Source organism: Piliocolobus tephrosceles, chromosome 12 (assembly GCF_002776525.5).
Source record: "Piliocolobus tephrosceles isolate RC106 chromosome 12, ASM277652v3, whole genome shotgun sequence".
NCBI lineage: Eukaryota > Metazoa > Chordata > Mammalia > Primates > Cercopithecidae > Piliocolobus > Piliocolobus tephrosceles.
In genome coordinates this window covers 73,209,418-73,231,187 of record NC_045445.1, presented here as the reverse complement: position 1 = coordinate 73,231,187, position 21,770 = coordinate 73,209,418, and the positions used below count along the sequence as shown (strand labels likewise).

Genomic DNA, 21,770 nt, shown 5'->3' with positions numbered 1-21,770 from the left:
AAAAACAGTGAGTGGTAGGAGATGAGTGCCAGTGGAGAATTTTAAGCTGGAGAAAGAATCTGATTTATATTTTTAAAATAGTATGGTTGCTGTATATAAAAAAGATCACAGAGGAGGCAAGACTGAAAGTGGAAGAAGAGACCGTTTGGGTGTCCAGTGCAGTATTCTAGGTAAGACATGATGAAGGATATGTCAATAGATGTGATGATAAGTGACTATATTTGGAATATTTCCTTCTAGAGAAACATTTCAAAGGCTGAACTGATGGGACTTGCTGACAGACTATATGTCAAGTGTCAAGCACAGAATGAAGACTGACTCCTAGGTTTTATGGTCTAAGTAACTGGGTGAATGGTAGAGATATTTTGGGGTAGAGAACACTGAAGGAGCAACAGGTTTGAGCAGGGCACTGGAAAAATCAAGATTCCATTTTAGATGCTGACACAGATCCCAGAAAAGACTTTTTTAAAAAAAAAAAAAAGAAAGAAACACCAGTCTGGAGCTCAGGGGAGAGGGTGGAGCTGGAGATATAATTGTGGAAATTTTCAGTAGAGATAATATTTAGGGTAATGAGAACTAGGAGAGCTCACTGAATGAGTAAGTAAAGACAGACAAGGTGGCTGAAGACTGAGACCTGAGATGTTCAAACATTTAAAGATAAAGAAGAACCAACAAATAAAATGGAGGACCAGCCAGTGAGGTAGGAAGGAATCAAGAGAGCACACTGGAAGAACTGAAAAGAAGTAAGATCAGGGCTGAAGATAATTACAAGATTAATCTAATAAGTCTGGATGTTATGGACTGAATTGTATCCCTTCAAAATTCATGGAAGCCCTAACCCCTGAAGCGACTACATTTGGAGATTAGGGCATTTAAGGAGGTAATTAAGGTTAAATGAGGTTATATGGGTGGGACTATATCTCAACAGGACTGACATTCTTACAGGAAAAAGAAGAGATACTAGAGGTATTTCCCTCTGTCTCTCTGTAGAGGCAAGGTCACATGAGGACAAAGCAAGAAGGTGGACATATAGAAGCCAGGGAAAAAGCCCTTATCAGATACACACCTATATGGCACCTTGACATTGGATCAAGCCTCCAGCTCTGTGAGAAAATGAATGTCTGCTGTTTAAGCCACCCAGTCTGTGGTATCTTGTTATGGAAATCGAAGCTAATACTCTAGGCTGGAGACTAGGGTGATAGCAGTAGAAACTACATAGAAGGTTTAAGTGGTATTAAAGAGTTGTGGAATTCACAAAACTTGGCACCTACTAAGTATGAGGGGTAAATGAAGAGTCAAAAAACACTGAGATTTTAAGCTGGGTGGCAAGAAAGATGGTGATGCCATTAACTAAAATAGTGAGCAAAGAAAAAGAAGCAAGTTTGAGATGCAAAGATGATAAGCAACCAAAGATTTTTTTTTTTTTTTAATTTTTTAAGGAAGCACTTGGAAATTATTCCAATAGAATAAAGAGATATCTAAGCGGTGCATATACATTAGGAGAGTCATCACGTTAAGATGATGGATGCAGTCATTAGATTCCTTTATTTGTGGAAGACAAAAACAAGCAAACAAAAAACAGTGGCAAACTCTGCAAAGAGAAGAAACAGAAATAAAATATATAAGCTAATCAATAGAGTATCGAAGCTTAAGAGTAGAGTTCATAGAGAAGGTAGTCAACAACATGCAATGATACAGAGATTGAGAAGTTAAAAACTAAAAAACGACACTAGCTGGCCACTGAAGAGTACTGATGAGTGTGAGAACAGCTTTTGAAGAGTGGTCGGGACAGACACCATACTACAAAGGATAAACGACTCTGTGGATGGGAAAAGCAAAATAGATGAAGGAAACATGGATGAATCTTGGCAGTGAAAGGAAGAGTAAAATGAAAAAAGGCAATGGCATAAGTATGCAAGATCAGAGGAGACACTAAAGATATAAATTGGGAAAGACAAAGACACTAACTATTTTCACGTAATCAAATATGTTTCAATATTTCTTACATAGTCACTATAAAATATCTTTGGAAAAGCCTATTTTTCAGTTATTTGATAGTTAAATAACAATGGATAAGCTACTTAATCTTGCATTAAAATGTATATAAAATAAAACGTATATTCCGATAAAATTATTTGAAAAAGCATATTAAATATTATTCACAAACTTCAAATAGCTGAACGTGTTAGAACTTTCTCTGAATACATTCAAGGTCCCTAATATAGGACTAAGTATAAGAAGAAAGTTTGAGTAACAATAAACTTCAAATATTTATGATAATTGATGTCCCTTGTATGGTCCAAGATAGAGGCACATAATGAATTAGGTCAGTGATTTCTTTTCAAGCAATGAACATTTTTCTCCTAATAAAAAGTAAAATAGCATCTCCTTATATGAAATAACAAACAGAACTGTCTGGTTAAATGCAGAAGGTTCTTCTGAGAATGCCTGAAGTAGAAACAGGCAGGGCACAGTCTGAAAACCAACCGACTTTGTGATACAGCAGGCCCCTAGGGAAGAGGATATCTGACTTATATAACTGGAAAAGCTTAAGGAAGATGGTAGAAGCAGCTGTTGACTGAAAGAAGGCTTATTTCTCAGCCCAGACTCATATTTTTACTGCAGTGGGCCACAAAAATATGAGAACTATTTAAAGATGACTTTGGAAATTCTCCTTTCTTATTAATACGGTTTAATATATGAAAAATCCTAAATGTGTTTTCATGTGCTTGGGGAAAGAACTCTTCATTTCGTTTTTTCTCCCAATTCCTTTTATTTTATTTATTTATTTTTGAGACAGAGTCTCACTCTGTCACACAGGCTGGAGTGCAGTGGCACAATCATAGCTCACCGTAGTCTCCTACTCCTGGCTCAAGCGCTTCTCCCACCTCAGCTTCCCAAGTAGCTGGGAGTTGTGTGCCAACCACATGTGGCTAATTTTTACTTTTTTTTTTTTTTTTTTTTTGGTAGAGATTAGGTCTTGCTTTGTTGTCCAGGCTGATCTCGATTTCCTGGCCTCAAGTGATCCTCCTACCTCGGCTTCCGAAAGTGCTGGGATTACAGGTGTGACCCACCATGCCTGGCCCCATTTTACATTTTATTTTAAGACTAAAATACATTTGAAAATAGCTATTGGAAATCTGTTAATGGCCTGTTCCCGGTTATGAATATGAAATGCTATCTGACTCATATGTGACAAAATTCTCATTAACTATAAGGATACACTAGTTTTTACTATGCCAAAATGTCAGCTTTTAAATGATATATCTTCTGTCATAAAGAAATAAATAATAAATGTCTTGTCCTGTATTTATTTCCTACCTTGTTTAACTGGCAAAACTCTATTCCGCAATGATTTGGCTTTCCCTGGGTCATGGCTATTTCCACTTCGGCTATATCCACCAAAGCTTGATGAAGAAAATGGCCCATCTGGCTCATCATCAAGTAGATATAGTGAAAGCCCTTCAGCAGCATCTGAAACTTGCATTTTAAAAGATTTTAATACTAACATAGTTATCATGTTTTCAGGAAAGGCTACTTTTTAAAACCATATCTCTGTTCTTTTATTCCAACACCAACATTATAAGTTTCTCTATTCCAACACCAAAATTATAAGTTTCGCTAAGAAAATGATATGAACATTTTGAGAACAAGTGGTTGAATGTCAGAAAAACTTGTCCAATTGTACATCACAAATTTTCAAATATTACGTTGGTAAATATATTGTAGGTGAGTGCTCTGAGATATTACAGACATTAATCATTTAATCATAAAATTTTAAAACTAAGAGACTTTTCATGTAGTCTAATAAAGAAAATTAATCATATGGCCTAATGTCATACTCAGGGACACAAAACTAGCAAGTAGAATTGGTAATAAAACACAACATTTAAAAATCTAAATCCATTGTTCTTTGCACTATAAACCATGCTGCCTCTTCTACATCCCTAACATCAGAATTAAACTGAGATACAGAACACCAAAAACAAAAGACATATTTACCAGGAGATGAGAAAGGAGAGCTAGTCCTGGCATAAGATACTGAGGTATTCTGGTCATTTTTAGGCTGCAACTTCATTTGTTTCTGCTTCCCTTTTGGACTAGAAGTAAAAATACGTAACAACGAGCATTTTTTTTTTTTCTGTTAGCAACATATTATGATAGACAGTATGATACAAAGAGGTATCAAGGTCAGGTATTAGCTGACCAAAGGGGAAATGCCCTAAAATTCATGTAAAATGCTTGAAATAGAGAATCTGACAGTGAAACTTCAATCATTAAAATTAAAAAAATAGTTTCTGGGATAGTAAAATCCACATAAATAGTTCTTTTGGTTACTAACTCTACATAGGCATAAGAGTTTAGGAAACAAACAAAAAAAAGACCTCTTGGGATCTCCTCAAACTATTCATCAACTTTCATAAATTAGGTAATACACACAAAATGCTTTGAGAACAAAAAGATGTTGTATCAATGTAATGATACCTAGGTGCTCCACTACTAGATAATGAACTGCTGCTGCTTCTTAGACGTTTTCTGTACCGTGGCCTTCTCCTCTTCTGACTCTGGATTGCTGACTTATACTCAGAGATGATATTTTTGATATGACTTTCAAATAAGGCAGATAATCGCAGCATCATGCTATAAATCTGAGAAGGCAGAAATTATATAGTCTTAACTAGTTTTATATTTTTTAAAAAGGTATAAACATGCCTAGACCAACATTAAGCAGCATCATTACGGACAAAACATTTGTTCACTTGAAAAATTCTTCTCAAATAACTAAAGTAGGATACCATTTTCACCTAAAAATAAATGTTTTTCAATATAGTATTCAATGGTCTAAAGGGTAGGAAAAAAAAGACTCTGATACAATGCAAGAGAGAATGTAAATTGAAACAGCATTCTAAAGGACAATATACAGTCTGTACAAAAAAACCTTAAAGATACACACATCCTTTGGCTAATAATTTTACTTCTGGGAATTTGTCCCTAGGAAATACCACAGAATTATATACATAAAAAATTATATTCAAGAATGTTAAAGATATTACCTATAGCATTATTCATGTAAAGTGAATAACTGGAAACAACCTAAATCTCTAGCCAAAGAACACTGGTTAGTATAACATAAAACAACCACACAACAGAATACCATTAAAAACCTTGTTTTCAAAGAGTCATGACGATACAGGAAAACATTCATAATATTTAAGTAACAAAAAATGCTTCAAAATACGAAATCTACTATTATAAAGAATATATAAACATATGTAGATATATGTGTTAATGTAGAAAATCCTGGAAGTAAACAGTAACTGTAAGTAAAAATAGGTTTCACAGGTGATTTTTGTTTTCTTCTTTATACTTCTCTGCATTTCCCAAACTTTCTATAGAAAATTTCACTCTAGCAATCAGGATCAAGGGGGAGGGGAAGCAAGTATAAACAAATTATGTTTGCAGAAATTAGTGGAAACGCATTTTCCATAAAGTGGAAGTACGCAAGTATATATTTACTGTGCAACTGATTAAAAATTAATCAGATACCAGTGATTTCAAAAGAAAAAAAATTAATTACTATTTTTCTATTCTGAATATACTTTAAGTTCTGACAAAATATAGGGAAAATATTAAATGTGAATATAAATAAGCAGTTACAACTTCCCAAGATGGTATATTATCTGTTAGAATAAATGGAACATACATATTCAGAGCAAATAAAAATATTTCACATAAATTAACACTGTCAATCCCCTTTCTATTTATTAAGTCACTTATTAGACATATTAAAGTGCACTCAAATTACTATCTCTCCTCTCCTTGTTCTTTCTCTGGTAGCTATAAATAATTATTACTAAAGAGTAAAGAGACAAGTAAGAGAAAGGAAAAGGCGGTTAATTTCAGAATGACTGCTAAATATATCTTTATGCATGCCTAACAAGCAATCTATATTTCAAAAAAGATACTGAGGACCAAATTTCAGTAACTGGTTAAAGAAAACTGCCTGATAATTAACCCAACTAATAATCATACCCTTGACTTTTTATTAGAGGTATAAGCTTTGGAGTTGTTGAATATTTGGCGAACATCCTTATAAAATTCCAGAGGACTACCATAGTTTCCTGCTTCCAAAGTTTCTTTCACAGTGCTGAAGTCCACAGGAGTATCTATAACATCTTGATAATCCTACAAAGAAGAATGTGTTATTAAATACTCAAACTCCATAGCAATATTAAGGAATACAATGGGACTACAATTGGTATCACCTACTACAACCCACCATGAAATAAACACATTGCTTTTCAATGTGCCACCTACCTCCCCACAACCCCAGAACATCTTTTGGTGGCTCATAAAAACAGCAGAAGTCTGTGGGAAAGCCTTAGCCCTCACACCACAGTAATAACCATAAATAACTACGAAGGGAAAGAATAGAAAATCCATAGCCCTTGGCTTCATCTCTACAGCTTCCATGTCTTGCTTAAAGGCTGATACAACCTCCAAAACCCCAGCACACTGTTTAATGATAAAAGATGGGATTATTGACATATCATTAAATTGTTCCACTCTACAAATTAGCTACATATTTCCATGATTCCTTGCTATGAGAACATTCTACTTAAGTGTCATTAGTTAAGGGACAAAGTCAAATTGGTCATGTTTGTGCCTTTCTCCTTTTTGATTTTAAATCAATGTGATACCTTTGCTTCATCGAAGGGATTCCATCTTATAGGTCCATAATTCATTTGATTTTGATTAGGGAAGAGGAGAGATTCCATTTTAACCTAAATCCAGTAAAGATTTTCCTAGGGTTATCAGATGGAGTTACATCTGAAATTTAATTCCTATATATGCTACAGGCCTCAAAAACAAGTTTCAGAGTGAAAACCATACTCAGTATTAGATTCCTTATTGTATTTAGAATCATCAAGAAGTAAAATCTCCACATTTCCCTCCTAGGAAAAGCCAAAAGCCAGAAGGGGACAGATAAAAGGTATTATAAACAGAGAGAAAATATTTTTCAAAGTATGAGAAATCACAAATGTTCTAAATATATCTTATTTTCTTAAATCATAAAAAAAACAGAAGTGTATTCTAACACACAGTATGGCTTTTGTTAGAACTTGTGTAGTACGATGACCAAAATTTAAGAGACTCAGCCTGCTTGCTGAATGAAGTTCCAGTGGGAATAATCAGCTGCAATACAGACACAATTATATTGTATACTTGATGTTTTCTACTCTGCTGCAGTAGCTTCAGATCTACGTAAAAAAGTAAACATTTACAAGGTGGACACAAAGAACAGTCTTGAGAACACATGTTGATTCAGAAAGAGGAACAAAAAAATAAATGACCAAAAAATCAAACAAAGGTAAAAAGGGAGCAGAGTTAGAAGGCAGTCTTAACAAATTATAAAAGGTTCATGTACAGTATGGAGAGTTTAGAAAGTAAAAACAATCAGTACGTCTTTTAAGAGACTACCAGGCCTACCTCAGAAAGAGATGAATCTTGTTGTCTTTCTGGAACAACAGACTCTGAGGATTCTCCCTCTTGCTCCTGATAACCCTATTAGGGTAAAGAGCATATACTGGTTTCCAGACAACTATAACAAAATATCAAGACATGTGATACAATTATGACTTAAGTCTCAAAGATCCATACACTGGAATCATGTTTTTATTGGCTGTACTTTTAAGTGAAGGAATTATACATTTGTCATTCTCCTTTGCTATGAAAAACACAAGACGAATTTATTTTACCCAAACTCCCTGCAAGCAAACAAACAAGTTCTGTTGAACACAATCTTGTTCCTTATTTGAATGATATTTTTTCTCAACTGAGACCTACATTATACAGAGAATACCAATGTGTAGTAAGCTCATAGGATGGTCTGATGTATTTCTAAAATAGTGCTGTACCTCTTCTCTGAAAAAGTTAAAATAAATTTGCTATTTATACTACCTCAATGAATAGATACACTCCCAGAAAAGAAATCCTACAATCAAAGTTGTCATCCTTTTACCTTTATTGAAAAGAAAAGTCATACTGGTATACTGGTTACTCTAAGTGGCCATATTGATAACACATTCAGTATAAATTACACAGGATTGACATGTCACCAAACATCTACAGTGTACAGAGGTGTATTCGAGGTTAGTAAAATGTATTAAATAAACATCTGAAATAAAAATGGGAAAGAATAGCAAATGAATTCTGATTCAAATTTTTCTTTTACAACTGTATAATTTACACACTGAAGATACAACAGCATTTTTAAAAAAATCAACTAGTCACACTACTTTTTTTTTTGAGACGGAGTCTCGCTCTGTCGCCCAGGCTGGAGTGCAGTGGGACCTCAGCTCACTGCAAGCTCCGCCTCCCGGGTTTACGCCATTCTCCTGCCTCAGCCTCCTGAGTGGCTGGGACTACAGGCGCCTACCACCTCGCCCGGCTAGTTTTTTGTATTTTTTTAGTAGAGACGGGGTTTCACCGTGTTAGCCAGGATGGTCTCGATCTCCTGACCTCGTGATCCGCCCGTCTCGGCCTCCCAAAGTGCTGGGATTACAGGCTTCAGCCACCGCGCCCGGCCCACACTACTACTTTCACAATCAAGATTGGAAAAAAAGAAAGGAAAGCAGGGAGTGAGAACATTGCTCTTATCTAGATTTTAGCATGGACGTTTATGGGAAATTATCATACTGACAATTATTTAAACAACTGTATGCTTACTGGGTAAGAAAGAAGATCGGCTGGCTGTCGAAATGGCTCTGAGTCTTCACGTTCATAAATGAGGCTCAATAGTTCTTTGCATTGTTTTTTCCAAGCATCAGGATTACACTTTAAAGACTGTCTTCTGCCTCGGCATTTGACCTACAGATTTTAATAGAGTTATATGTAAAAGATCTTTCCTTAACTCAATTGATTTTCTCATGAGTCCCTAATGTTAATATATCTATCTGTATATATATAGCGCAGCTGCTATTTTAGATTCTTAGCTTAGATAGTATTTTCACTGGCAAAAATAATTAATGAGCAAAAAAACCTAGACATTATATTCATGGAAATGGCAAGAATTCTAGTACTCAAATCTGAACTTCAAATAATGTACAGAGGAACAAATGCTTCTTTCCTCTACAAGATCAAGTTATAATGCCTTAATATTTGCTGGTAGTTAAGTATACTTGACAATGGCATCATATTTTTCTCAAAAGAATACTTGAATGATTTTTGTTTCCCGGAAATCCTTTGAGGTCATGATAAATTCTCTTCTGTATCATTTGATTTTGTTACGATCTCTTTCAGTATTTCAAAATATATTGTTCCTTATATAAAATAACTACATGTCTAATTATTATAGAGCAGAAGTCTGCACAAAAGAGTTAACAAAGCAGGCCAGAGCTTGCTTCCAAGGTTGCCTTGGCTGGCATTTGGGAACTTGGCATTTGAACGGCTTCCTAAATTATTAAGACAGTTTACTGCCCCTAGACAGTATAAACAATGTGATTTGTGCTGAATACCTGATTTCCTTCTGGGAATCTGGAATCTCAGTATGTGATAGTCAGAGGGTACCCAAATAACCAGCCCTCAGTAAAATCTTTGGGGACTGAGTCTCTCATCACACACATGCTGGAAAAAGAGTGTGATATGTGACCCCACACAGGGGAAAGATATTAATAGCATAAGGAAGCCTGTACATAAATTTCTCCAGACTCTGCCGGTGTCATTTCCCCCATGATTCAACTGGGTACCCTTACTGCATCACTGTAGTAAATCTTATCAATGAGCATACCTAATATACTTAGTTACAAGAATCCTTCTAGCAATTCTCCAAATATGGGGTTGGTCTTAGGGATCACTGACACAGGAAACCTGAAAACGCATCTCCTCAGCAGTTCACTTATTTACTCACCCTTCTTCCAGATGAAGTACCAGGACCGTCTGAATCTAAATCAACCATTTCTGTATCCTAAATTAAAAAGGAAGAGTGGGAAAAGACTGTAAGTTACATTCAAAGTCATATAAATTAGATGGACATTTACGAATAAATGGGAAATAAAATCACAGTTAACTTCCCCCACTGAAGCAGCAAGTAGAACAAAAGATAGAGGGAGACTCACGCCAAGCTTTCCCAATATGCAGTGTACAAGCTGGAAAATAGACTGGAAGAAGAATTAAACAAGGTTTCTCTTTAAATAAGAATCGGAAAGGAGGGGAACAGTATAGTGGTTGCTCTTTGCTAAAGTTGTACCTAAGTGTTAGTAATTTTTAAAAACCTTATTCTATATGACATGCTCATTTAATATACAATTATTAATTATTCATGATTACTCCATTGCCATTTCAAGAAATAGATCTCATATAATATGCATTTATATTTTCCTATAGGAAAGAGATCTATTTCAGTTAAGTATCTCTCGAAGGGATAATTTTTTTAATATGAAGAATCAAGACCCAAGCACCACTAGTGATGGTGAAATACTGGGTAATATGTAGTAGAAAATCAAAAGTAGCTCATGAGATATTGGTACTCCTTTCTAATAAAATAAAGCTGTTGAGTTACATTTTTACTTAAGTTTTCTATTTTAACCCAAACAGTGCTACTCTGAGGTGAAATTCCTGCTACACCAAATTTCGAGCTAAAATACATTTATGTGAAAGATCAGAGAAAATATAAGGAATATATAAGAAAATATAAAAAATATTAGTGATAGATTTTTCTTAGGTTTCAAGAAACTATAATAATATCTAATTGGTATATCATGTTTTCCTTATTATGTAAATAACATTTAACTGCAATAATATATTTCATTGTCAGACACATTTTCATGAAAAAAATAAAAAAAAACAGCATTGGAGATTTACCATTCTGGAGATTAACAGTATAAATAATATAAACATGCAAAATATCTCATGCCACTGCAACACAATCTAGCACATGTGAGTCACTCATCCCTGGGATGAATTGTTTTCCAGTAAAGATTTGTGAATTACCACTTTCCAATATTGTTCCAACCTCTATTTTGGTTTTTGTTTCGATCATAACCTCCAGTCAAATATGGCTTTGTGTAAATTAGAAACATAGGGGGAAATCAGGAATATGAGGGTCTGCTGCGTACTACTTCCATTTCATTCAGAAGAGACTGGTTTATCTTTATAAATTTTCAGAAAGGAAATCGAGTAGCAATTTCACGAAACTACTGAAAATTTAGACTTTCAAGCCTGAAACTTTAAAATACTTTAATATTTTCTATACAGCATATAGAAAATAAAATCCTTACTGAAATTTTCATCAACTAAGCATTCTTTTAAAATATTGAGCACTTGTCTTGTTTCTAAATGTTGGAAAATAAAGTGCTGATTTCTCATCATTTACACCCACTGTGTCAAATATGATGACTGTCCCCCTGTCTCTGAATAAACCCTGCAGCACTATTTTGTTTTTTGTATATGCCATCTAAGTACACTTTAAAAGACGCTGGTATTCAGCCAGCTTTCAAAAATCTGTTTTGCTGTTCATGGCCAATTACAACATTTACACATAATACTGTACTTCAAATAAGAGAAAAGTAACTCATTCCTACTAATCATGCTGTGATTCTTACCTCCTCTGCATCAGTACTGTTTCGTTCTTCTGCTTTAATTTTATTATAAGTATCCAGTATATCAGTACAGCTCTGATCCCTAAGAAACAAGTCATTTCAACAGCTTCAGTAATTTTTACAAATTTTCAATTAATTTTTTTAAAATTCATTTTTTAAAAACCTTAAGTTAGATTCTTTGGAAGCTAAAACTGCTTCTTACCCAATAAATCGAAGTAAGACATCAGTTACAATTTTAGCTGCTTTAACTATAGGACTGTCTGGCTCATTGAAAGTCCTGGCATTATGCTCAATATAGCGTACCTCCCACATTAATGCTGATATTCTCCTGTGAAAGAAAAAATACTCTGTTAGTCTTGGCTGATATATTTAGAGTATATTTTAGGAATATACAATATGGAACAAATATGTACTTAAACATAGTATGTCAAAGGTGTTCCAATATGCATATAAGTCAGTATATTTGACTGATGAGCACTAAAAGGAGATGATATAGTTACAGTATTTAAAGCACAAGCAGGGATTTTGAACCACTGGAATGTATATACAAAACTTAAACTGACCTAGGACATTGTGGGTAAAGAGTCATTTGACAAAGTCAAAAGAATGTTTACTTTAGTTTTCAGGGGAAGAGCCAAGAAGAGCAACAACAACAACAACAAAAAACAGATTCTAAAAAATGACGAATTTTTATCTAATTACTTTTATGATATAAATATCAAATCAAAATAATGTTATAAAAATATAACCAGTTCTCAATTGCAAAGGCCGATTAACCAGTCATGGAATACTGTGGTCAGTAGGAGACTTGGATGAGAGAGGGACCAAGAAATGCCCTCTACTGCCTTCCCATAATCATCTCCCATCCCAACCAAAACAAAAAAATTACTTGGCTCCTTTCCTGTATATATTTCAGGGCTAGTAACTAAAGCTAATTAACTGTGACCAAATACTCCAACAGAGGATTTAAACGTGCTCCAAATCTGTAGCACCTTAATCGTGATGAATCCATAAACCACTTAAATTGCCTTTAATAAACTAAAGTTAAATGTACTTTTTGTTTTACACACCATTTGTACTACCCATATTTTCCTCTCAGCCTTTCTTCTCTATCCCCAAGAGTGAGAATCTACTAAATAAAGGGAAATTAATGTTCTAAATTTTTAAAGGAAATTTTAGTGTGGATCTTTTGGATGATCATGTTATACTATGAAAACGCAGATCTCAAAAAGGAAAGCAAAAGCCATAAAGCTATAAATTTTATCCTAAGTGATTAAAAAAAAAAAAAAACAGACCTGTAAAAGCGATTTTCAAGTCTCCGCCTGATGGTATTGAGGTCAGTTGGATAAGCAACTACAGTACAATACAAGGGGTAGGCACTGAGATCCACTGGAACAGCAAAAGGGCTGGCAAAATCTACAAAATCATCAAAATCAAATAAGGTAGCTATAAAGGACATTAACATCTCATGGTAACAAACATTTATTCATATATAAACAAGAAGGGAGGGTGATATACTACATTTCTAAAACCATGAGGATTCCATTATACAAACAGAATGTTATTCTTTATATTTGTATATCTTATCTATGAATCATGCATGATACACTGGTTCAAATCAGGTAAAATAAAATTAGAAGAGCACTGGGTTTAACTTCAGATTTCTGTCTTTCCTAGATAAATGCGAAACGCGAAACTTGTCAAGTGAAATGTTTTAGAAAATTTAACTATTCACGTGGGTAAAATACATTACTCATCCACTGTCCATACCAAAAAACCCATCCAAAGTTAGGCTCAGGGAATAGCTAGAGAATCAAAGTGATGCAAAAAGGAAATAGACACTTACATGGTTACCTTCACTATTATCCCCCAGATTGCTTAAAGAAAATTATCAGTTATTACTTTGGCCAAGCATATAAAACTGTTAATATTAAAACTAGAATCACTGTGCTTCTTGAGTTAAAAGTAAAGTGTACAGTGAGAAACTGCATATCCTTTTGTAGAACTTAAAATTTCTGCTTTTTCCTAGCTCCTCTGCATGCTCCTAAAATTTTTTCACATTCATCATACCCAGGGAAAGAAGGTGGTTGATGCCCTGAATAACCCGTTCACATTCTTCATCTCTGGAATGAGCCCCCCACTCTCCTTCCTGGGGTTTGTATAGCAAAGCAGTCAATTCTTCCTGGGAGACAGGGACACCAGCACCAACTTCATCTGGAAAGGCAGCTAGGTATAAGATTGAAAAAAATCAGAAAAAAATTAGTTTCCAATATCACGTGAATATCATTTTACTTTTAAAAGAATTATAATTCATTTTTAAAAGCATATTTACTTCCTTCTGGAATTGGCTCCATATCCCAGGGGCTCATCTTTTCTCTCTCATTATTGTCCCAGCTATCAAAAAATAAGAAGATGCAAATCAAATTAATCATAGAGTACTTCCTTTCATATACTACCACAATTTTACATGACTTCTTGGGGGTGAGATTTGAAAAGGGCAATACAGTTGTCTTGAAAGTACAACTCTGGTTACATACAGATAACGATAAACTTCTAATAGAGAAAACATGGTCCATCTCTATGAAACTGAGAGGGCAGAAAGCCTACTTTTAGTCAATATGGAGACTAAAAGTCAGTCCTCATAGAATAAACATTTCTTCTATCATTCTTGAGAGGATTTATTTGTTAGCAATCTTACAACTCCGGATTTTCAAGAAGAATTAAAGTAAATGTTTCAAACAAATAGTACTTCCAAACATGAGGCAACCACCTCTGCCTAGAATTCATACAACTAAACAAAAGACTAAGTACAAATATTCATTGCTATATTCCAGCAATAACAATTACTTTAAGTAGTAAATTAGTTTCTGTATTTCCCATTAAAAAATAGTTGCAATTCTTGTCTGAAGCAGAAATAATTAAAAATGCAGACAATAAAAGAGGTAGAAATAAAGTGTTTAGTTATTCCTTTGTTTTAGTCAAAGAAAACAAAGAACTTTACTTTAACTAAAGGGAAGAACTGAGCACTTTACCATCAAATTTCTTCTTTACAGGTACAGGTATTGTGAGACTAGATAAGTCAGATAAAAGGGCATTACTCCTGGTGGAGGTTTTTAAAAGTCCACATACTACTACAATATCATATTAGGCATAAAAGATCATAAACATACTTACTGAACACTGTAACACTGGAAAGAACTATCAGGATACTCTGGTTGAAAAGGCTGCTGACTCTCCACAGTTCCAAACCACCAGGCGTCATCTATTATACTGCGGAATCTATCACCTATAACGTTTTAAAATTCTTAAAAGGATGCGCTTGAGAATATTAGCTCTGTTCCCACTCTAAATTACTCCTTTTTGTTGACTACAGAAGTAACATTGTATCTAGCATTATCAGAAGCTTCCATCTAGGTTTTTGAGATAAGTGATTATTTTACATTTTAACCTCTTCATGTATTTTGATTTCCAAGTGGTAGAAATCTTTCTGAAATAAATTACATATCACCACGTCTTCTTAAATAAATGCTAACTTTTTTCAATTCCTTAGCATCATCATTAGGCACACTTCTTATTGTATTACATATGTACATAAATGCAGTTGATTCTTCTATCTTGGTTTTAGCTTTCTTTAAAAATCTCTTCATACTAGTTTGTATATTACAGATCTTCAAGGCAGGCTGTAAATTAAGGAAGATGTAGGAAAGTTTCGAACTTCCTAGTGACTTGTTGAATGGTTTTGACCAAAATGCTAATAGTCATATGAACAATGAAGTCCAGGCTGAGGTGGTCTCAGATGGAGATCAGGAACTTATTGGAAACTAGAGTAAAGGTCACACATGCTATGCTATAGTAAAGACACAGGCAGCATTTTGCCCATGCCCTAGAGATCTGTGGAACCTTGAACTTGAGAGAGATGATTTAGGGTATCTGGTGGAAGACATTTCTAAGCAGCAAAGCATTCAAGGAGTGACTTGGCTGGTGTTAAAAGCATTCAGTTTTATGTATTCACAAAGATGTCGTTTGGAATTGAAACTTATCTTTAAAAGGGAAACAGAGCATTAAAGTTCAGAAATTTTGCAGCCTGATGACTGATAACGATAAAAAAGAAAGACCTGGCCGGGCGTGGTGGCTCAAGCCTGTAATCCCAGCACTTTGGGAGGCCGAGACGGGCAGATCACGAGGTCAGGAGATCAAGACCATCCTGGCTAACACAGTGAAACCCCCATCTCTACTAAAAAATACAAAAAACTAGCCGGGCGAGGTGGCGGGTGCCTGTAGTCCCAGCTACTCGGGAGGCTGAGGCAGGAGAATGGCGTAAACCCGGGAGGCGGAGCTTGCAGTGAGCTGAGATCTGGCCACTGCACTCCAGCCTGGGCGACAGAGCAAGACTCTGTCTCCAAAAAGAAAAACCCATTTTCTGAGGAGAAATTCAAGCCAGCTGCAGAAATTTGCATAAGTAACTAGGAGCCAAATGTTAATCATCAAGAAACTGGGGAAAATGTCTCCAGAGCATGTCACAGCTCTTCAAGGCAGCCCCTCCCATCACAAGCCCCAGGGCCTAGAAGGAAAAAAATGGTTTCTTGGGGCTGCCCCCCTGCTCTGTGCACACTTGGAACTTGGTGCTGTTTGCCAGCTGCTCCAGCTCCAGCCATGAATAAAAGGGGTCAAGGTATTGCTCAGGCTGTTGTTTCAAAGGTTGCAAGCCCCAAACCTTGGTAGCTTCCACGTGGTGTTGGGTCTGCAGATGCATAGAAGTCAAGAATTGAGGTTTGGGAACCTTCACCTAGATTTCAGAGGATGTATGGAAATGCCTGGATATCCAGGTAAAACTCTGCGGCTGGGGCAGAGCCCTCATGGAGAATCTCTGCTAGGGCAGTGCAGAAGGGAAATGTGGGGTTGGAGCCCCCATACAGAGCCCCCACTGGGGCACTGCCTAGTGGAGTTGTGAGAAGAGGGTCACTGTCCTCTAGACCCCAGAATGGCAGATTCACCGATAGCATGCAGTGTGCCTGGAAAAGCTGCAGACACTCAACGCCAGCCTGTGAAAGCAGCTGGGAAAGGGGATATACCCTGCAAAGTCACAGAGATGGAGCTGCCCAAGAGCGTGGGAACCCACCTCTTGCATCAGCGTGACCTGGATGTGAGACATGGAGTCAGAGGAGATCATTTGGGAGCTTTAAAATTTGACTGCCCCGCTGGATTTCAGACTTGCATGGAGCCTTCAGTCCCTTCGCTTTGGCCAATTTCTCCCATTTGGAATGGGTGTATTTATCCAATGCCTGTACCCCCATTATATCTAGCAAGTAACAAACTTGTTCATAGGCAGAAGTGACTTGCCTTGTCTCAGATGATACTTTGGATGTGGACTTTTGAGTTAATGCTGGAATGAGTTAAGACTTTGGGGGACTGTTGACTGGTTTTGAAATGAGGACATGAGATTTGGGAGGGGCCAGGGGCTGAATGACATGGCTAGGCTCTGTTTCCCCACCATAATCTCATCTTGAATTCTAATCCCCTCGCATCCGGGGAGGGACCTGGTAGGAGCTGATTGGATTATAGGGGCAGTTTCCCTCATGCTGTTCTGGTGATGGTAAGTGAGTTTTCACAAGATCTGATGGTTTGAAAGTGTGGCACTTCCCCTTCTAACTCTCTGTCTCCTGCAGCCATATGAAGAAAGTCTTGCTTCCCTTTTGCCTTCTGCCATGATTGTAAATTTCCTAAGGCCTCCCGAGTCATGTGGAACTGTGAAATAAACAATTTTTTCTTTATAAATTACCCAGTCTCAGGTAGTATCTTTACAGCAGTGTGAAAATGAACTAATATGTATGGCTACAATTAGATTTTTAAAATTCAGGCCAAAGTAATTACGTGTGCAAAAAAGTCAATAGTTTAAAAATCCTTATGTTCTGTATTGTATTGTTATACAATAGAGCTATAAGCAAATTTCTTTAACTTTTAAAATGTTTTCCTTTACATTATTGTTATACTACTTTTTATACTCAAAAAAGAAAAGGAAGGAAGGTAAACGAGCAAAAGAGGGTGTGAAGGTGACAGGGAGGGAAACAAAGATGGAAGAAGGAAAAAAGGAAACAAATCACAATCAGTAATCATCTGTTTTAGAACCTAAGTGTAAAGTGCTCTATTTTAGGGCAACTGACATTTGCGAATTTTCTTTATATTCCTATTTGTATACTAATAGAGTAGATATTTGCAGAAGGTTTAGAGATTATATGTCACACACAATGTGCATGAGAAATAACTAAAAGGAAATTTTAACTTGTTTTCTAGTTTCTCTGATAGCTTTTTTCAGCTAAATGATAAGCTAGTTTCTTTCTCTTCAATCACAGTTAAAAAGTTACTTACTGTACATAAGCTTAATAGTTATTAAAAAAACAATTCTATACTTACCAATCTGCCAGTTCCTTTCTTTGGCTTCATTATAAAACTGATGTAGCACAAGGAAGTCAATGACATCTGGCATGTCATGATACCTATACAGAAAATAAAGCACATATGAATCAATATAGAGATATAACAATATATGTTGCTAAATGTCCAAGGATATATGTTTATTGTAGACCCATTAAAGAAAACTGCGCGAACAGGTGCGGTGGCTCAAGCCTGTAATCCCAGCACTTTGGGAGGCCGAGACGGGTGGATCACGAGGTCAGGAGATCGAGACCATCCTGGCTAACACGGTGAAACCCCGTCTCTATTAAAAAATACAAAAAACTAGCCAGGCGAGGTGGCGGGCGCCTGTAGTCCCAGCTACTCGGGAGGCTGAGGCAGGAGAATGGCGTGAACCTGGGAGGCGGAGCTTGCAGTGAGCTGAGATCCGGCCACTGCACTCCAGCCTGGGCGACAGAGCGAGACTCCGTCTCAAAAAACAAAAATGAAAAAAAGAAAATTGTGCAAACCTCACAGTCCCTAGAAATGTCTTTACTTAAACACCATCCTATCTGATCTGTTTGGGAGTGCCCTGCCTACTGTCATAGTACTTTGAAAATATAAAGATGCCAATACAGGTTTATAAACATTAATATGAGGTATTTTATATTAAGGAGTATGAATTAATGTTCTTTAATCTCCTTACATTTTAAACTCAGCTTCACATAAAGAACCTCTGACTTATTATTCCTGTTATTATTAACAGAAATAAAAGCAACTACCATGTTTCAAACATTCGATTAGGGAATTATAAAGGTTTGTCTTTGACGCCTCACAACAGTCTTTAGGAAGAGATTATCATTTCCATTTTACAAATGAAGACACAAATTCGGAGAGGTTAAGTAACTTGCTTATGAACCTATCTATCTAACTATCCATAACATAAATACATACACACACACACACACACACACACACACACACACACACACACACACAAATATAAATAAAATGGAGAAACAAACTAGGAATTAAATTCTGGTCTTATAATTCTAAACCCTGTAGTACAGAATGCTATAGTATTTTCTCTCCCATTGAGCCCTGTACTCTGTAGAATATACAATAGGTATTAAAATACACACACTCAAACACAGAGACCCAGAGATAACTACTCACTTAATGGAAAAAGATTCTCCAGTCATTTTGCCTGAAATTGGGTCCAGAAATGCAAGCTTCAAGCAGCACAGTGTGGGTGGGCCAACCTCATATTTGATTCCTACAATCTTAACAAACTCTTGCTCCTATTCATGAGAATACCAATAAATTATTACTTTCAAAATAAATAATTACTTAACATTTGCATAGTATTTCATTATTACTTGAACAATTTATTAATATCTGAAGATTCTCTAAATGCCAGGCACTACACTAAGTGTTAAAGGTAATAAGACATGGCTCTTAACTCTTAATAGCAGGTTGTAGTTTAGTGCAATGTTCTAAACCAAGAATGAGCAGCCACATCACCTGGGGAAATGCTTCAAATTTAATGTTCTGAAATCCTATACCTATAGAATCAAATTCTATGTTTGGGGTACAGTTCAGTAATATATCTATTTTGGAAAAACTCCCTAGTGCAGTATGATGCTCTGGTTAAAAATCACTCCCCTAGCAAAAACATATGTACGTGTACATGTTTGGGGTGAAGACTTACATTTTTTAATATCTACAACATTATCTTTTTTGTTGTTTTTGTTTTACTTTAGATTCATGGGGTACACGTGCAGGTTTGTTACATGGATATATTGCATAATGGTGGGGTTTGAGTTTCTAGTGTACCCATCCTCCAAAGAGTAACCATTGTACCAAATAGCTAATTTTTAAACCCCTATCCCTCTCCTAGTCTCCCTTCCTTAGGAGTCCCCAGTGTCTATCATTTCCATCTACATGTCCAATTGTCCAACTGTCTAGTACCCATTTGTAAGTGAGGGCATGTGGTATTTGATTTTTTGTTTTTTAGCTGTTTTACTTACAATAATGGCCTTCAGCTCCATCTATGTTGCTGTAAAGGCCATGATCTCATTTTTTTATAGCTACATAATATTCCATGATGTATATGTACATTTTTTTAATCCAGTCTACCACTGACAGGCATCTAGATTGATTCCATGTCTTTGCTATTGTGAATAGTGCTATGATGAACATGCATGTGCATGTGTCTTCATGGTAGAACAATTTATATTCCTTTGGATATATATCCAGTAATGGAATTTGGGTAGTTCTACTTTAAGTTTTCTGAGAAATCTCCAGACTGCTTTCCATAGTGGCTGAACTAATTCACATTCCCAGCAGTAGTATATAAGCATTCTCCCCTCTCCACAACCTCACAAGCATCTGTTTGTTTGTTTTGACTTTTTAATAATACCCATTCTGACTGGTGTGAGATGCTATCTTGTGGTTTTGAATTGCATTTCCCTAATGATAAGTGATGTTTTAGCATTTTCTCATATGTTTGTTGGCCACTTATATATTTTCTTTTAAGAAGTGTCTGTTCATGTCCTTTACTCATTTTTTAATGAGATTTTTTTTTTGCTTGTTAAGTTCCTTATAGATTCTGGATATGATCTTACAATCATCATACACATTCACTGATTATTAGTCACATTTAACAGGCAAAACTGATCTTTGTAGGTATAGGGTCCTGCTTAAAGTTATATACCAGCATATAGCAGAGCTACAATTGAAATCCAGGTCTTATTCCAAAGCCTAAGCTCTTTTATCACATATAAGCTGCTCCTACAATTTCCTAGAACAACAAGGTTAGGATAAAATCATGCTGCTATAAAGACACATGCACACGTATGTTTATTGCGGCACTATTCACAATAGCAAAGACTTGGAATCAACCCAAATGTCCATCTGTGACAGACTGGATTAAGAAAATGTGGCACATATACACCACGGAATACTATGCAGCCATAAAAAAGGATGAGTTTGCATCCTTTGTAGGGACATGGATGCAGCTGGAAACCATCATTCTTAGTAAACTATCACAAGAACAGAAAACCAAACACCGCATCTTCTCACTCATAGGTGGGAACTGAACAATGAGATCACCTGGACTCGGGAAGGGGAACATCACACACTGGGGCCTATCATGGGGAGGGGGGAGGGGGGAGGGATTGCACTGGGAGTTATACATGATATAAATGATGAATTGATGAGTGCTGACGAGTTGATGGGTGCAGCACACCAACATGGCACAAGTATACATATGTAACAAACCTGCACGTTATGTACATGTACCCTAGAACTTAAAGTATAATTAAAAAAAAAAAAAAAAAAAGAATGGGTGGAAAGGAAAGACTTAAAAGGAGCACTAGGAAACGTCTGAAGGTGATGGATATGTTTCTTATCTTGATTGTAGTGATTGTTTCACAGGTGCAAACGTCAGTCAAAACTTATCAAATTGTACATTGTAATTTATTATACATTATGCTTCAACAAAGTGGTTAATAAAAGAAAAAAAAAAAAGTAAGAACTTGGCTGGGTGTGGCAGCTCATTCCTATAACCCCAGCACTTTTGGAGTCCAAGGAGGGTGGATCACCTGAGGTCAGGAGTTTGAGACCGGCCTGGCCAACATGGTGAAACCCCATCTTTACTAAAAAGGCAAAAATTAGACAGGCGTGGTGGTGGGTGCCTGTAATCCCAGCTACTCGAGACGCTGAGGCAGGACAATTGCTTGCACCTGGGAGGCAGAGGTTGCAGTGAGTGGAGATCGC

The 21,770-nt window shown here is 36.1% G+C and overlaps 1 protein-coding gene across 2 annotated transcripts in view; it reads right to left on the bottom strand.

Moving 5' to 3' along the window:
* BRWD3 (bromodomain and WD repeat domain containing 3) overlaps positions 1-21,770 on the bottom strand; it is a 136,410-nt gene that overhangs the window by 9,005 nt on the left and 105,635 nt on the right. Inside the window, exons 26-40 of one of the 2 annotated variants that reach the window (XM_023202831.2) lie at positions 19,167-19,291; positions 18,012-18,094; positions 14,775-14,886; positions 13,933-13,994; positions 13,671-13,826; positions 12,896-13,016; positions 11,803-11,928; positions 11,604-11,682; positions 9,911-9,967; positions 8,731-8,871; positions 7,492-7,566; positions 6,034-6,186; positions 4,486-4,649; positions 4,003-4,100; positions 3,322-3,480 (exon numbers count right to left, since the gene is read on the bottom strand). In XM_023202831.2, coding sequence (XP_023058599.1) covers positions 3,322-3,480; positions 4,003-4,100; positions 4,486-4,649; positions 6,034-6,186; positions 7,492-7,566; positions 8,731-8,871; positions 9,911-9,967; positions 11,604-11,682; positions 11,803-11,928; positions 12,896-13,016; positions 13,671-13,826; positions 13,933-13,994; positions 14,775-14,886; positions 18,012-18,094; positions 19,167-19,291 — 1,711 coding nt within the window. The remainder of the gene's footprint in view (positions 1-3,321; positions 3,481-4,002; positions 4,101-4,485; positions 4,650-6,033; positions 6,187-7,491; positions 7,567-8,730; positions 8,872-9,910; positions 9,968-11,603; positions 11,683-11,802; positions 11,929-12,895; positions 13,017-13,670; positions 13,827-13,932; positions 13,995-14,774; positions 14,887-18,011; positions 18,095-19,166; positions 19,292-21,770) is intronic. The other variant, XM_023202832.1, reaches the window with a different exon arrangement.